Source organism: Dermochelys coriacea, chromosome 2 (genome assembly GCF_009764565.3).
Source record: "Dermochelys coriacea isolate rDerCor1 chromosome 2, rDerCor1.pri.v4, whole genome shotgun sequence".
Lineage (NCBI taxonomy): Eukaryota > Metazoa > Chordata > Testudines > Dermochelyidae > Dermochelys > Dermochelys coriacea.
This window is the reverse complement of record NC_050069.1, coordinates 271,835,825-271,852,604: the sequence shown is the minus strand read 5'-3', so window position 1 is coordinate 271,852,604 and position 16,780 is coordinate 271,835,825. Positions and strand designations below refer to the sequence as shown.

Below are 16,780 nucleotides of genomic sequence, written 5' to 3'. Positions count from 1 at the left end.
AACCTTTTTTCTTTTATTGGAGTGATGGTTTTCATAACCATCTGTCCCCATAACGAGTGGCTGCTGGTGATGATACTGGGAAACTGGAGGAGTGTCAAAGGGAATTGCTTGTATGACTTCTGGTTCGCCGGTGGGTGAGACTGAAGTCCTCTCTGTTTGGCTGATTGAGATTGCCTCAGTAATATAGGACACCCAGCTTTGGGCTGTGACTTCCCTGCTCTAAGCAATTTGTCCTGAATTGACACACTCAATTGTGTCCCGCCAAAGGCAGAATTGTTACAGTAGCGTAGTCATGCTTGGATCCACAGAACCAGGTCAGTTAAGCTTTGGGTCAGAACCCCATGCTATCCAAATGTGAATTTTGGTATTGAGAGTTTGGTTGGTTAAAGAGCAGTTGCAGTGGGTGAGCAAAGAGCATATGAGGTCCTTGACAAAAAAGCCCTGGAAGATTTGTGTTCAGGAGAGGGGATAAGCTTTAGAAAGAAAACTGCAAATCAAGAACCGAGAAATCGGTTAATGGCCAGTGATCAGGAGGCAAGAGCACAGCCCTTACCTGATACTACAGAAGCTGCAGAAGCAATTAGAATGCAAAAGGCAGCAAATAAACTGCAACTTGAGCATAAACAGAAACTATCAGACATTTGATTGCTGGAAAAGCAAAAGAATGCTGAATTGGAAAGAGAAGCTGCTAAGAGACAGAAAGAAGCTAACTAAAGAAATGCTAACTTGGAAAGAGAGACTGAGGAGAGAGGAACGGGCTCGTAGGGGGCATCTGGAGCTGCTGGCTGCTAAGGAGAAGGCCAGACTTCAGCTCCAAGTATTGGAAGAGCAGAGAAAGTCGCCACCTGGTATTTCGCTTCCCCGCCATAACGAAAGAAACTGGGAAAGGATCTGTCCCATTTACAAAGATACTGAAGACATAGCGGAGTTTTTGTCTACCTTTGAACATCTATGCGCTCTGCATGGGATCCCAGATGAGTAGCAAATGCCTGTCCTGCTGACCAAATTAACTGGAAAAGCCGGGGAAGTATTAAATGAATTAAGGGAACAAGAAGCCTTAGATTATGTGCTGTTTAAAAATTCTGTGTTAAGGCGATTCAAGGTCACCCGAGTCTTACAGGGTTAAGTTTAGAAAGTTTAAAATGTGTAATGATGGTACTTTTGTAGAATGTGCTCATAAGCTGATGGGTTTTGTTAAAAAGTGGGTTGTGGGAGCAAAGGCGCATGGGAGTTTTGAAAAAACTGCTGGAGTTAATCACTTTGGAACAGTTCTTAGACATTGTGCCTGACCATGTGAGAGCAGCTGTGTGTGATAGGGACCCTAAGTCAGTCCTACAGGCTGTGGAATTTGCAGATGCCCATACCCAGAACAGGGCTCGGGAAGGGTATAAACCCCAGGGGAAAATTAATCACCATTCTCCCCAGTTCAAGAGAAGGGAAGGATTTAAAAGTAAACCTGGCCCTGACTCTTATGAAGGAGCTCATGGGGGCCCAGAGGGTAGGAACTCTCACCCCAAGAATAAACAGGTTAAATGCTATCACTGTGGTGTGCTTGGCCACATGAGACCAGATTGTCCGGCCCTGAAGCCAGCCCAAAACCATCAACCCTAAAAGCCACGGTGAATGCCAACTCCATTACTCTGAGCCCCCAGGCTGACCCAAGCCACAACAGCACTACCTTGAGTCTAGGTGCAAGCCCGGCAGTGGCTAATGCCAACCCCATAGTCTCCAGTGGTATGGGAGGAGGTGATGAGCTCACCAGTTATGTCAGGACCGAGGCATGGCAGGGGAGTGAGTGATTTATTACGAAGGCAAAGGTCAATGGTGTTCTATGTACGGGTGGCGAGATACTGGCTCTCATGTGACTATAATTAAGGCACATCTGGTGAAGCCAGAGGACATGTTGCCAGGGGAATATGTGATGGTAGTGGCACTATCTGAATATTCTGTGGACCTGCTGATGGCTAGAATCCATCTTGCGTGGGATGGCCATAAAGGGGATGTGAAGGCTGCTGTCCGGGATTTAATTCCAGCTGATGTTTTGGTAGAAAATAACCTACTGAAGATGCCGGGCCGAGTTAATGTGGTAACCAGGTCGCAAAGAGAGTTTGGGTCTGTGGCAGATACCCTAACTGATGGCAGTGAGGGGGACTGCAAACAGACAGAGTGTCTCTCAGGCTGTCAGGCGAGGATTTGTCCGAGATATTGGAGGTGGTTCTGAATTCAAATGAAACCCAGAAGGAATTCATTATGGCCCAGGGGAGTGATGTATCACTAGAGAGAGCCAGGAATGATGATCAAAGTCAGATCCCAGCTAGTGAAGAGAGGCAAGTTTTTCATGCTGTTGTATAGGGAGCCTCCTAGGGGAAGGAAGCATTCCCAAACAGGAGTCTGCAAACAGCTTGTGATACCTGAGAGTTATCGCAGTGATTTATTGAAGTTCTTTAGGTCAGTGAGAGTATTGCAGGAGCTGTGAACTGTGCCAGAAGCGTAAGGGGCTAAGGGGGCCTAGCAAGGTACCCCTCCAGCCTCTGACCATTATTGGGGAGGCTTTTGCCAGGGTGTGGACATTGTGGGACCACTCCCAAAACCTTCCAGGAATGGGAAGAAATACATCCTTGTGCTGGTAGATTTTACCAGATACCCTGAGGCTGTAGCATTGTGTAATATTGAGGCAGAGACAGTGGCAACGGCCTTTTTCTCTCTTTTTAGCAAGGTGGGTTTTCCCAAGAAAATATTGTCTGACTGTGGCTCTGTGCTTTTTAAGCAGTTGTGGGAGTTATGTGGGGTGAAGCACCTGAAAGCTGGTCCCTACCACCCCCAGACTAACGATCTGGTGGAAAGGTTCAATGGGACCCTGAAGTCTATGTTGAAGATGTACGTGGATAGACACCAAAATGACTGGGATGTTAGGCTGCTGTATCTATTGTACGCATACAGGAGTGTGCCCCAAGAGTCTACAGAGTCTGCTCGCTTTGAACTGCTCTATGGGAGTGTGACATTATTGACATAAGCTGGGACCATATAGATCATTGTTGCAACCAAGGTCCTGTAGTGGCACCAAATCTTGTATAAGGGGGGGGTCAAATAAGGTGTCTAAGCCCTAGTCTACACTGGGGGGGGTGTTGACCTAAGATACCCAACTTTCAGCTACGTGAATAGCATAGCTGAAGTCGGCGTACCTTAGGTCGACTTACCTGGTGGTGAGGACGGAGGCGAGTCAACGGCTGCCGCTCCCGTCGACTCCGCTTCCACCTCTTGTGAGCTGGAGTTCTGGAGTCGACGGGGAGCGCATTCGGGGATCGATTTATTGCATCTAGATGAGACACAATAAATCAATCCCCGATAGATCGATCACTACCTGCCGATCCAGGTGGGTAGTGAAGACCTGCTCTTTGACAAGTTTAGGGTTTGCTGGTTATGATGATGCTGTCTGTGTGTGGGTATCATTTTTGTAGTTGAAGTTATGAATATTGGCTCTGTACTGTCTGTAGTTCAAACTTGTGCCGTGCTTCTGGGGGACACCCCAGACAAGTTGGTGTCAGCTCTGCCCAGCCTGCTGGATGGCCCATTAAGGACCATCAGCTACACACCTGACCCACTGAGAGAAGGCAGACGGGCCTTGGGACTCAGCCAGGCATGCAGGGACCTGCCCATGTGACTCCAAACTCCATTTTGCTGTAATTTTCCACAGTCAGAACAAAGAGGGGTCCGTACCCCTGGAGGAGACTATAAAAGCTGATGCCTCATCTCCATCTTGTCTTCAATCCTGCTTCTGACCTCTGGAGGGACTTTGCTACAAACTGAAGCTCTGAACCAAGGACTGAATGACCCATCCCAGCTGGGGATGTTCTCCAGAGACTGGATTTGAACCTGCCGTTTATTCCACCACTGCTGCAAGCCTGAACCAAGAACTATGCCATCACTGTATGTCATTGATTCCGTTGAACCAATTCTAGCTCTCATCTACATCTTTTTCCTTTTACGAATAAACCTTTAGCTTTTAGATTCTAAAGAATGGGCAACAGCGTGATTTGTGGGTAAGATCTGATTTGTATATTGACCTGGGTCTGGGGTTTGGTCCTTTGGGATCGAGAGAACCTCTTTTCTTTTACTGGGGTATTGGTTTTCATAACCATTCATCCCCATAATGAGTGGCCCTGGTGATGATACTGGGAAATGGGAGCGTCTAAGGGAATTGCTTGTGTGACTTCTGGTTCGCCAGTGGGGTGAGACCGAAGTCCTCTCTGTCTGGCAGGTTGGGTTTGCCTTAATAGTAAAGGAACTCCAGTTTGGGGCTGTAACTGCCCTGCTCTAAGCAATTTGTCCTGAATTGACACACTCAGAAGTGTCCCACCAAAGGCAGCATCATTACAGGGTTGTTGGGAAAGGGGACAAGCACGGTGGTGCTCAGCAAGGGGGGCAAGAGCCCGGGGGGGGGCGAGGCTCAGGAAGGGGGATGAGGGGCCCTGGGGAGGTGAGGAAAGGGGACGGGGGCTCAGGAAGGCAGATGAGGGGCCCTGGAGGATGGGGACTCAGGAAGGCGGATGAGGGCCCGGGGGGCCCTGGGGGCTCAGGAAGGGGGTTCACAGGCACGCAGCACCCAGGCCCCCACTCACCTCCCGCTCCACCTCGACCCTGGCCTCATATTCAGCAGGTTGGGCGCCGATGAGGGGCTCGGTGACCGTGGGCTCGCTGCCCTCGCCCACGTGGTTGGCACTGTGGTGATGCACCAGCAGGGAGCCCAAGCTGCCGGCTGAGATGTTGCGGGGGAAGAAATCCTTCTCGTCACTCGGGTGGCTGCAGGACAAAGCCAGGGGAAGGGTCTGCCGCCTGCACGCGCCAGGGACTCCGGGCCCCGGCCAGCCAGCCAGCCAGCCATTCTCCAGCCAGCCAGCGCGCTGCATGCTGGGTCTCCCTGGAGCACCCGCGAGCACAGACCGCAGCGGGGGGCCGCCTCTCCCTGTGCCAGCCCCTCCCACTCCCCCTCCCTGAGCCCCCTCGAACCGGCCAGGCCGCTGGGGCAGGGCCCTGACGGGCCGCAGGTGTCTGCAGCCTGCTCTCAGACTGGGTGCGGGTGGGGCAAAGGGCCTGCAACCACCACCCCAGCATAGCCTTGGGCTTCGCCCCAAGTGATGCCCGGGAGGGTAACGGGCACTCGCCAGTGGCACAGTCGGGCGGCCCTGGCACCTGGCTCGAGGCCCCGGGAGGCTGGAGGTGTGCAGACGGCTCCCTCCCCCAGGCCCCAGAGACGACGCCAGGCCCCAGCAGGGAGTGAGCAGCCGCACAGAGCCAGCCTGGGGTAGTTCCCTCTCCAGGCCCCAGGGCGCGCGGACAGTTCACCTGTGCTTTAGCAGCAGTGCCCGCAGTACGTTGGCGCGGTCCTCAGCCCGGATCTGGTCTGAGATGATCATCTGCTCCACCACCTGGTGCGCCACCCCTGGCAACGTCTTCTGGTCCAGGTCCAGGAGCACGGCCCCTGGGGGCAGAGCCAAGGGCTAAGCAGCGAGGCTGAGGTGCCACCCTGCTCTATCCATCCCCCTGAGCTGCAGCCAGGCCTGGCCGGGACCTCCCACCCCTGGCTGCGCCCCGCTGCAGCCTCCTGCCCCACCATGGGGCAGGCCAGGGCTGCTCCCTCCCACCTACCATGGGAGAGGGTCTTGCGCAGCTCCAGCAAGCTGCGGAAGCTCAAGGAGGCCACATGGGGCTTCCCCCAGCGATCGGTCTCCTCCTCCACATCTTCCTCGAACTTGATCCAGCGTGCCGTCTCCTTCCACTGCAGCTCCTGGTTCTTGTCCACCACCAGCTCGTTCAGCTCCACAAAGACCTGCCGGGGCAGTGGTAGGGTCCGCGGGACTCAGGGGGTGGGACAGCTGCGGGGTCCCCTTGGACAGCTGCCAGACCCTGTGCCCCTGGTGCCCATCCCCCTGCCCCCCCATGTACTCCAGCCCCTGCACGGATCCCAGCCCACAACCTGGCCCCCATGGTGCCCAGCCCCTGCCCCCCCATGGGACCCTATCTCCCAGACCCTGCCCCCCCATGGACCCCATCCCCTTCCCCTTCCCCCCATGGCACTCCATTCCCCAGCCCCTGCCCCACCATGGACCCTGGCCCCTGCAACCCCCATCCCCTGGCCCTCATGGTGCCCATCCCCCCCATGACCCCCATCCCCTGCCCCCTGAGGTCCCCATCTGCCCATAGCCCCCCATCCCCTGCCCCCGTGGCACCACCCCAGTCACCTCGTGCGGCTGCCGGTCATGCTTCCTGTGCCGGGCGCTCGGCTCCGCATGGTCTTTGCTGACGTGCACGACTTGGCCCTTGGCGCTCTTACGGACCAGGTGCCGTCGGACCCCAGGCACGTCCTCAAACCTGTGGCCTGCGGGGAGACAGGCAGCGGTGCTGAGCCTGGCACGGGGGGAAGCTGGAGGTATTTTTCAGCCGCAGCTTCTCCTCCTGCTGGCGCAGGCAAGGGAGCCGCTGGTCGCTGCCCGCCGGCAAGAGGGGCATGTGGAATCACACACCGGCCCCAGCTGTCTGGCTGGCCCCAGGCCCAGCTCCTGCAGGGGAAACGCTGCTGAGCTGCCCAGTGGCTGCCCCAGGCCACGGTGCTGAGGCAGCCTGTCCTGCTGCGTGTGCGTGTGAGTGTGCGTGGGGTGGGGGGTGTACAGGGAGGCAGCGAGTTTCCCTGGCCCAGCAAAGGGGATCCACCAGGGAGACTCAGTCAGAACGGGGAAGCACCAGGCTGTGGGCCCCCCGCCCCATGAAGCCTGGGCCCCCAGGGTACCGGTGACAGGCAGCCTGTGAGTGGCTCCCCCTGGTCTGGCTTGGCAAGGAGCTCCACTGATTGTATTCCCACGTGCCCACCCCACCCCAGCACCCCTCTGTGCCAGGGGCTGAGCACACAGAGCCCAGAGACAGTCCCTGCCCTACACAGCTGGTGCCTGAATGCTGCACCATGCACGCAGACCAGCTCGGGGCCATGCCCCCGGCCCACGCCCCTCCTCCTTGGCCAGGGCCTGGGGCACTCACTCTTCATGTAGTCCAGGTCGGCGGAGGCCAGGGTCTGGGCCTCCGATTCATCCGTGGGCACCTTCTGGTACTGGACGTGCTCCACTCCCGTCATGCTGCCGATGCGCCGCCTCTCGTGCAGGTTGTAGCTCCGGTGCCCTGGCTGGGACTTGGGGACGGGGCGGCCTGGGCAGCTGGGCTCGTCTGCACTGGGCCCGTCGGGCCCACGCTCCTCCTCGGCCCTGGGGCTGGAACAGACACCTGCCTCAGAGCCGGGGTCCCGGGCTGGGCCCTGCCACCAGCCCCCTGGGGCAGAGCCCAGCCCCATTGCGAGCTGCCGTGGAACCCTTGAGCCCCAGCGCCCAGACGCCCCTGTGCCAAGACCCTGCTGCTCTGCTCCACGCAGCCGGTCCCCATTCGCTCACTCACCCAGCCCCCTTGGGGTCCATAACCGCAGCCCCCACCGGCTCCATGGGGGAACTCGACAGAGACGTCGGGGTCGTGGGCTCTTCCGGGTGGCGCTCGGCAGCCTCGTCCTCCTGCAAGAAGAACTGAGAAGGGACACGGCTTGGGGCACCAGCGCCGGCGGCAGCAGGGTCTGGGGGCCCTGCCCTCGTGGCCCCAGCCCTGGCAGCCAGAGCCCCTGGGCCCCCCTCGCTGCTCCAGCCGACCCCTCCCGCTCCCCGCTGGGCCCCCAGCCCTGTACCTGGATCCCCCCGGGCAGGTCCTCGGCCGAGCGCTCTGGCTCGGTGTCACAGGTGTCATCCTCATCTTCCTCGGCCTCCTCGATGGTGGGGGTCTCTCCTGGAATGGACGCCCGGCGCCGCTTCTTCTTGCCCTTCTGCCCCCCCTTCTTCCTGCGGGTGCCAGGGGGCAGATGCGTGGAGAGGGGGTGGTGAATGTGGTGGGACGACTGGCGGTGATCTGGGAGGAACAGTCGGCGTGGGCACCGAGCTGGGGCCAGACCCTGCCTGCCTCCCTTCCCCACCTCGCCACCCCATGGCCCCGTGCTGCCCCCATCCACGGCACCCACACGCCATCAGCCGCCCACCCAGCACTAGCATGGCCCAGAGTGCCCCACGGCGCCGCCAGGCCCCAGCATCTCCTCACAGGCATCTGGGAGCCAATGAACCGGCCTGGGGCCGCCCCCACGGGCCGTGTCCGCTGCGCCCTGCCCACGCCCGCGCTCACTCACACTCAAAATCCTCCTCGCTGTAGCTGCGGCCGGCCTCCTCCCCGTTGCGCGGGTGCGAGTCGTGCAGGATCCCCTCGAAGCGCTCCACCCCCAGCGTCTTGTTCAGGTCGATCTCCTCCTCCTCCACTGCGCCGGGCGAGCTGGGTCCCAGGGCCTCCGGCTCCGGCTGGCGAAACACAGGACCGAGAGACGCCCCAGATCAGCGCGGCACCCCAACGCCCCGTCGCAACCACCCCCAGCCGTCCTGGGGCCGGCACTGACTGACACAGCCCAGCGCCCCCTGCCGAGCCCGCGGCCCAGCGCCCCCTGCCGAGCCCGCGCCCCGCGGCCCAGCACCCCCTGCCGAGCCCCCGCCCCGCAGCTCAGCGCCCCTGCTGAGCCCAGCGCCCCGCAGCCCAGCGCCCCCTGCCGAGCCCACGCCCCACACCCCTGCCGAGCCCGCACCCCGTGGCCCAGCGCCCCCTGCCGGGCCCCGCCCCGCACCCCTGCCGAGCCCAGCGCCCCGCAGCCCAGCGCCCCCTGCCGAGCCCACGCCCCACACCCCTGCCGAGCCCGCACCCCGCGGCCCAGCGCCCCCTGCCGGGCCCCGCCCCGCACCCCTGCCGAGCCCAGCGCCCCCTGCCGAGCCTACGCCCCACACCCCTGCCGAGCCCGCGCCCCGCGGCCCAGCACCCCCTGCCGAGCCCGTGCCCCGCAGCCCAGCGCCCCCTGCTGAGCCCAGCGCCCCGCAGCCCAGCGCCCCCTGCCGAGCCCACGCCCCGCAGCCCAGCGCCCCCTGCCGAGCCCACGCCCCGCAGCCCTGCCGAGCCCATGCCCCGCAGCCCAGCGCCCCCTGCCGAGCCCACGCCCCGCAGCCCTGCCGAGCCCACGCCCCGCAGCCCAGCGCCCCCTGCCGAGCCCACGCCCCGCAGCCCTGCCGAGCCCGCACCCCGCGGCCCAGCACCCCCTGCCGGGCCCCGCCCCGCACCCCTGCCGAGCCCAGCGCCCCGCAGCCCAGCGCCCCCTGCCGAGCCCACGCCCCACACCCCTGCCGAGCCCGCACCCCGCGGCCCAGCGCCCCCTGCCGGGCCCCCCCCCGCACCCCTGCCGAGCCCAGCGCCCCCAGCCGAGCCTACGCCCCACACCCCTGCCGAGCCCGCGCCCCGCGGCCCAGCACCCCCTGCCGAGCCCGTGCCCCGCAGCTCAGCGCCCCTGCTGAGCCCAGCGCCCCGCAGCCCAGCGCCCCCTGCCGAGCCCACGCCCCAGACCCCTGCCGAGCCCACACCCCGTGGCCCAGCGCCCCCTGCCGGGCCCCGCCCCGCACCCCTGCCGAGCCCAGCACCCCGCAGCCCAGCGCCCCCTGCCGAGCCCACGCCCCGCAGCCCTGCCGAGCCCGCACCCCGCGGCCCAGCACCCCCTGCCGGGCCCCGCCCCGCACCCCTGCCGAGCCCGCGCCCCGCAGCCCAGCGCCCCCTGCCGAGCCCAGCGCCCCGCGGCCCAGCACCCCCTGCCGAGCCCGTGCCCCGCAGCCCAGCGCCCCCTGCTGAGCCCAGCGCCCCGCAGCCCAGCGCCCCCTGCCGAGCCCACGCCCCGCAGCCCTGCTGAGCCCGCACCCCGCGGCCCAGCACCCCCTGCCGGGCCCCGCCCCGCACCCCTGCCGAGCCCAGCGCCCCGCAGCCTAGCGCCCCCTGCCGAGCCCACGCCCCACACCCCTGCCGAGCCCGCACCCCGCGGCCCAGCGCCCCCTGCCGGGCCCCGCCCCGCACCCCTGCCGAGCCCAGCGCCCCCTGCCGAGCCTACGCCCCACACCCCTGCCGAGCCCGCGCCCCGCGGCCCAGCGCCCCCTGCCGAGCCCACGCCCCACACCCCTGCCGAGCCCGCACCACGTGGCACAGCACCCCCTGCCGAGCCCAGCGCCCCGCACCCCTGCCGAGCCCAGCGCCCCGCAGCCCAGCGCCCCCTGCCGAGCCCACGCCCCGCGGCCCTGCCGAGCCCGCACCCCGCGGCCCAGCACCCCCTGCCGGGCCCCGCCCCGCACCCCTGCCGAGCCCGCACCCCGCGGCCCAGCACCCCCTGCCGAGCCCGTGCCCCGCAGCCCAGCGCCCCCTGCCGAGCCCACGCCCCGCGGCCCTGCCGAGCCCGCACCCCGCGGCCCAGCACCCCCTGCCGGGCCCCGCCCCGCACCCCTGCCGAGCCCGCACCCCGCGGCCCAGCACCCCCTGCCGGGCCCCGCCCCGCACCCCTGCCGAGCCCACGCCCCACACCCCTGCCGAGCCTGCACCCCGCGGCCCAGCGCCCCCTGCCGGGCCCCGCCCCGCACCCCTGCCGAGCCCAGCGCCCCCTGCCGAGCCTACGCCCCACACCCCTGCCGAGCCCGTGCCCCGCAGCCCAGCGCCCCCTGCCGAGCCCACGCCCCGCAGCCCTGCCGAGCCCGCACCCCGCGGCCCAGCACCCCCTGCCGGGCCCCGCCCCTCACCCCTGCCGAGCCCAGCGCCCCGCAGCCCAGCGCCCCCTGCCGAGCCCACGCCCCACACCCCTGCCGAGCCCGCACCCCGCGGCCCAGCGCCCCCTGCCGGGCCCCGCCCCGCACCCCTGCCGAGCCCAGCGCCCCCTGCCGAGCCTACGCCCCACACCCCTGCCGAGCCCGCGCCCCGCGGCCCAGCGCCCCCTGCCGAGCCCACGCCCCACACCCCTGCCGAGCCCGCACCCCGCGGCCCAGCGCCCCCTGCCGGGCCCCGCCCCGCATCGCTGCCGAGCCCAGCACCCCCTGCCGAGCCCACGCCCCACACCCCTGCTGAGCCCGCGCCCCGCGGCCCAGCGCCCCCTGCCGAGCCCCACGCCCCGCGGCCCAGCGCCCCCTGCCGAGCCCAGCACCCTGCAGCCCAGCGCCCCCTGCCGAGCCCCGCCACACGGCCCGATACCCCCTGCCGAGCCCAGCGCCCCCTGCCGATCCCCGCCCCACGGCCCAGCGCCCCCTGCCGAGCCCATGCCCCATGCCCCCTGCCGAGCCCAGCACCCTGCAGCCCAGCGCCCCCTTCCAAGCCCCCGCCCCACAGCCCAGCGCCCCTAGCATGGCACTGGGGCATTGAGGCCGGCACTGCCAGGCCAGAGCCTGTCCAGCACAGTGTCCCCTGCAGCAGCCTGCCCCTCCCTTCCAAGTATCCCCCAGCCAGCCCCAGCCCCAGCCCCTGCTCAGGCCCCGAGGGGTCACGGCCCAGCGCAGGCTGCACCGAAGCCAGGCAGGTCACACGCTCCGCACAGCTGGCACCCAGGGTGCCAGGCCCGGCTGACGCTGCCCCACGAAGCAGCCCTGAGAGCCTTTGTGGTGGGGGCCCAGAGCGAGGTGGGGACCGGCTCCATCCCAGCCAGGCAGAGATCGACCTGGCCAGGCGGGGGGGGGGGGATATCTGTGTCCCAGGGTGGCCTGACACCCCAGGTCCCCTCTGGACCCCACAATGCAGGGCTGGATCTCGTGCCCCGGAGTCCCGGCAGGAGGGACCGCAGGTCTCTGCCCTCCGGGGGGACCTGTGGGGCTGGCTGCAGCATTGCTCCCTGCTCAGCCCGCCATACCGGGGCAGCAACCCCCCACCCAGTGATGGAGCCCCACACTTTTCATCTCCCCCCTGCCCACCCCCTGGCGATCAAACCCTGCATCTCCTCTCTCTTCTCCCCCTTTGCCCCTCCCAGCAACCGAGCCCCACGTTTCCTCTGCCCAGCAACCGAGCCCCACGTCTCTTCTGCCCAGCAACCGAGCCCCACGTCTCCTCTCCCCTTCTGCCCCCCCCAGCAACCGAGCCCCACGTCTCCTCTCCCCTCCTCCCTCGGCAACTGAGCCCCACATGTCTCCTCTCCCCTCCTCCCTCGGCAACAGAGCCCCACATGTCTCCCTCTCCGCTCCCCCCAGCAACCGAGCCCCACATCTCCTCTCCCCCTCCTCCCTCGGCGACCAAGCCCCACGTCTCCTCTCCCCCTCCTCCCTCGGCGACCGAGCCCCACGTCTCCTCTCCCCCTCTGCCCCCCCAGCAACCGAGCCCTACATCTTCTCTCCCCTCCTCCCTCGGCAACTGAGCCCCACATGTCTCGTTTCCCCCTCTGCCCCCCCCAGCAACCGAGCCCTGCATCTCCTCTCCCCTCCTCCCTCGGCGACCGAGCCCCACATATCTCGTCTCCCCCTCTGCGCCCCCCAGCGACCGAGGCCTGCATCTCCTCTCCCCTCCTCCCTCAGCAACCGAACCCCACGTCTCCTCTCCCCCTCCTCCTTCGGCGACCGAGCCCCACATGTCTCGTCTCCCCCTCTGCCCTCCCCAGCGACCGAGCCCTGCATCTCCTCTCCCCTCCTCCCTCAGCAACCGAACCCCACATGTCTCCTCTCCCCCTCCTCCTTCGGCAACTGAGCCCCACATGTCTCCTCTCCCCTCCAGCTCCCCAACCCCCAGTGATGGAGCCCCGCATCTCGTTCTCCCCCCACGATGGAGCCCCGCATCTCGTTCTCCCCCCACGATGGAGCCCCGCATCTCCTCTCCCCTCCACCCCCCAGCCCAGCTCGTGTGGCTCAGGCTGCTGCACCCCCTGCCGGAGGTGGCTGCTCCCCGCACTGCAGCCGGGGGGCCCTGTCCCTCTCCTACCTGAGCCATGAGGGAGCCGCCAGGCAGCGTGGGGACAGGGGCTGCTCCCTGCACCCCGCTCCTGCCCCGCCAGCCAGGCAGCCGGTGCTGAGCTTTATGGGGCTCTGCCGACCCGGGAAGGTCACGGCCGCGGGAGGGACGGGAGCAGCGGGAGGCGACAGGCGGCTCCTTCCCTCGGTGCCACTCCAAATATTGACGGAGGCTCCTCGCGCCAGGGCCGCCGGCCGCCAGCTCCAGCACACGCCTGAAGGTGCCCTCTGCACAGGAGCGGTTCTCCCCAGGCTCGCCAAGAGCATCTCCGGGTGAGTCCCACGCCTGCCCCGGGACTCCCCCGCCCCCATGGGGCAGGAGAGGGGCCCCCAGAGCCCCCCACCCCTCTGGGGGCCTGACTGCAGGGCCCCGCTCTCCCCAGCTATGCTGCGCTATGGGGGGCCAGGTCCCCCTCCTCCCAGGGGTGCTGTGCTGGAAAGGCAGGTCCCCCTTCACCCAGAGGTGCTGTGCTAGGGGGCAGGCCCCCACTTCTCCCAGGGGTGCAGTGGGGGGGGCAGGTGCCCCCTTCTCCTGAGGCCTGGCATCGGCACTAGCCAAGGGAGGAAGCAGCTGTGGGTCCTGACCCCATCCCCGGCCCTGGATGGAGCGAGTGCCCCAGGACATGGCCCTTCCCAAAGAGGGGTGCAGAGGGGCTGTGGGAGGAAGGCAGTGCCCTCAGCCTGCTCGCGCTGCCCCCACCCATCGTTGTCCCCACGAGAGCCTGACGTGCAGCCCCTCCCGCCTCCCCACCCTGCCGTGATCCCACATTGACCCCTCCCTCTCCACCCCAGCCCACTGTGACCCCAGACCTCCCTGCCCCAGCCCACTGTGACCCCAGACATCCCCGCCACCCCTGCCGTGACCCCTGACCTCTTCCCAACCCACCCCGCTGTGTCCCACAACCTCCCCACCCCATCCCTTCCATGACCCCAGACCTCCCTGCCCCACCCCACTGCGACCCCCGAGATCCCCACCCCATCCCCGCCATTACCCCGACCTCTCCCCAACCCACCCCACTGTGACCCCAGACATCCCCCCACTTCCACCATGACCCCTGACCTCTCCCCAACCCACCCACACTGCAACCTCAGACCTCCTTGCCCCACCCCACTGCGACCCCCAACATCCCTACCCCATCCCCGCCGTGACCCCTGACCTCTCCCCAACCCACCCCACTGCGACCCCAGACCTCTCCATCCCACCCCCACCGTGACCCCTGACATCCCCACCCCATCCCTGTCATGACGTCCGACCTCTTCACATCCGACCTCTGACCTCTTCACATCCCACCCCCGCCATGACCCCTAACCTCTCCCCATTCCACCCCCGCTGTGACCCCTAACTTCCCTGCCTCACCCCACTGTGACCCCCGACCTCTCCCCATCAACGCCCGCCGTGACCCCAAACAACCCCTGCTGCCCCAGCTGCAACATTCAGTGACCCCGTCCCCACCGCAACCCCAACTTCCCCCAGCCCCACTGCCTGCCCCACATCCTCCCTGCCCTGCCCACCCCACTGCCTGCCCCACATCCTCATTGCCCAGTCCCCTGCCCCACATCTGGACTACCCAGCCCACCCCACTGCCTGCCCCACATCCTCACTGTCCAGCCCACCCCACTACCTGCCCCTTATTACCACTGTCCAGCCCACCCCACTACCCAGCCCACCCCACTGCCTGTGCCACATCCTCACCGCCCAGTCCACCCCACTGTCTGCCCCACATCCTCACTCCTCTGCCCACCCCACTGCCTGCCCCACATCCTCACTGTCCAGCCCAGCCCCACTGCCTTGCCCCACATCCTTATTGCCCAGCCCCACCTGAGCCCCACTATTGTGCCCCACATCCTCCCCTGCTGTCCCACCTCTTCCCATAGCCCCACACCCCAGCTCCTCCCCCTTCTCCTCCCTGTCTCACTGCCCCATCCATAAGCCCAGCCAGGCCCTGCCGTTGGCTTGCCCAGCCCAAAACAGCCCCAGCCAGCGTGGTGGGGGCCAGACACGCTCTGTGCTGCTGCCTCTGGCCGGTCTCTGGGGAGGGGGACAGAGGTGGAGGGAGACCCTGTGGGCACAGTCCTGCCCTGGGGCTCCCCCGGCAGCCCCCACAGCACGGTGTGTGCCAGGAGCTGCAGGAGGCAGCCGCCAGGTGTGGCAGCTCCTCTCCCGCGCCCAGGGAGCAGGCGCGTCCTACCTGGCAGCCCAGCAGAAAGTCCATGGCAGCAGGACTCGCCCAGAGGCGGCCGGGGGGGCAGGAGGGCGCGCGGCAGGCCCCATCCCGCATCACGTGCTGGCTGTTGCCTCAGCAATGGGGAGCTGGCCCAACGGCCCAGGCCAGGCACCCACTGGCTGGGCTCCCAGGGTGAATCATTAACCCGCTACCTGCAGACGCGTCGAGGCGATAACCCAGCAACCAGCTTCCGTGTGGGGCAGGTGCCGGGGGGGGGAGGGGGCGGGCTAGGGTGTGGCAAGCGACAGAGCCACGAGCCAGAGCAGAGCCCCATCATCGCCGGGGGGGCTCCAGACAAATGCCGAACCGAGCCCGCTGCCCAGGGTGAAACACGGCACGTAACCCCCTAGCACAGCGCCCCAGCCCTGACACCCTGTCCCCAGCATGCCCCCCCCCAGTGCCAGGCCAGGGCGGCACCCCCAGCACGGCCCCCCCCAGAGCCAGGCTGGGGCAGAGTCTGCTCTCAGGGGCCTGTCCGCAATCAGGGCCGGCTGATACACAGGTGCGAGTGTCCCCTGGCTGGGCCCGGTCCCCATCTCAGTGCAGCATGAGAACGGCAAATCCAAGCACCCGGACAGGGACACCCAGGAACCCACAGCCCCAAGGGGGATGGACCTCGACCCCGCAGGGGGGGCTGAATAAGGATTCCCACCTGGAGAACACAGGGCTGAGAGCGGGGAGGTGGGGACAAGTGTCAGGGGCTGGAAGGAATCTGACCAAGGAGGCCCCCAGACAGACAGAGCTGGACCCGAGGGTTCCCCACAGCTGAGCTGGGCTCGGGGCTGGCCAGGACGGACCCTGCTTCACCCTTCATTGCCCCGGGCTGCCCTAAGGGCCCCCTAGGCCGGGCCCCAGCTAATGACTGGACCCGGCTGTGCCCACGCTGGGCGATGGGCCCTGATCCCTGCAGAGCAGCCAAATCTCCCTCAGGGGCTGTCTCCGGGGGACTCACTGCCCAGAGTTCGCCGGGTGTAGGGGGCTGCAGGCCCAGAGGGCCAGACTAGGGGGCAGTGAGGCCACGAGGCTCACCCTAGAAGAGTGGGACCCCCCAGGGGGGCTGGCACAGTGAAGAGGCCTCCCAGAGACAGTTCCAGAGCTGGGGGTGCAGCCTCAAGCCTGTGGGTTCATGACAGGAGCCCTCTCTGGGGCTGATCCTCACCCCTCCACAGGGCATCGCGTGACCCTGCCAGCAGGGCCAGAGGATACAGGTCCCTGGGCTGAGCTTGCTGGATGGCAGCTGCTTACATGGGGGGCAGCCCCGAGCCTCCCAGCACCGCTCCAGGACCCCGAGGCTCTGCACATGGGCCACACAGTTCAGGCACCGGCTCTGCCCTCTGGTCCCGGGGCAGCTCCAGGAGCTCCAGGCTTTGCACGTGGGCCCCACAGCTCGGCCGCAGGCTCTGCCCTCTGGTCCTGGGGCAGCTCCAGCCGTCCACACCTCCTACTTACGCTCTCGAAGGCAGAGGAGACGATGTGGTGAATCCCAGAGGAAACCTGGGAGCGACTCATGGCGCAGGCCGAGTGGTCGGTGCCTGGCCCCGTTAACCCTTCTCTTTCTCACTCGGGCTCAGAAGGCGATGGCGGGGCAGCATCACCTGGGCAGAGGAAGAGCAGAGGAAGGGCCTGGGTCACATACAGCCACGCCAGCCTTGGCCTAGCTTTCCCCTCCCCATGGAGTCACCCCCAGCCCTGTGACCAGCTCAGGTCTCCAGCCCCAGC

The 16,780-nt window shown here is 65.9% G+C and overlaps 1 protein-coding gene across 13 annotated transcripts in view; it reads right to left on the bottom strand.

Annotated features, from left to right (window-relative positions):
• Positions 1–16,780, bottom strand: part of SLC4A2 (solute carrier family 4 member 2) — an 83,420-nt gene that overhangs the window by 14,035 nt on the left and 52,605 nt on the right. For 12 of the 13 annotated variants that reach the window (XM_038388852.2, XM_043509834.1, XM_038388851.2 and 9 more), the window contains 9 exons: positions 16,511–16,656; positions 8,204–8,369; positions 7,715–7,932; positions 7,438–7,559; positions 7,030–7,256; positions 6,240–6,376; positions 5,647–5,827; positions 5,344–5,479; positions 4,620–4,800 (listed from right to left, as the gene is read on the bottom strand). In XM_038388852.2, the coding sequence (XP_038244780.1) occupies positions 4,620–4,800; positions 5,344–5,479; positions 5,647–5,827; positions 6,240–6,376; positions 7,030–7,256; positions 7,438–7,559; positions 7,715–7,932; positions 8,204–8,369; positions 16,511–16,570 (1,428 nt within the window). In that variant the 5' untranslated portion in view covers positions 16,571–16,656. The remainder of the gene's footprint in view (positions 1–4,619; positions 4,801–5,343; positions 5,480–5,646; positions 5,828–6,239; positions 6,377–7,029; positions 7,257–7,437; positions 7,560–7,714; positions 7,933–8,203; positions 8,370–16,510; positions 16,657–16,780) is intronic. The other variant, XM_043509840.1, reaches the window with a different exon arrangement.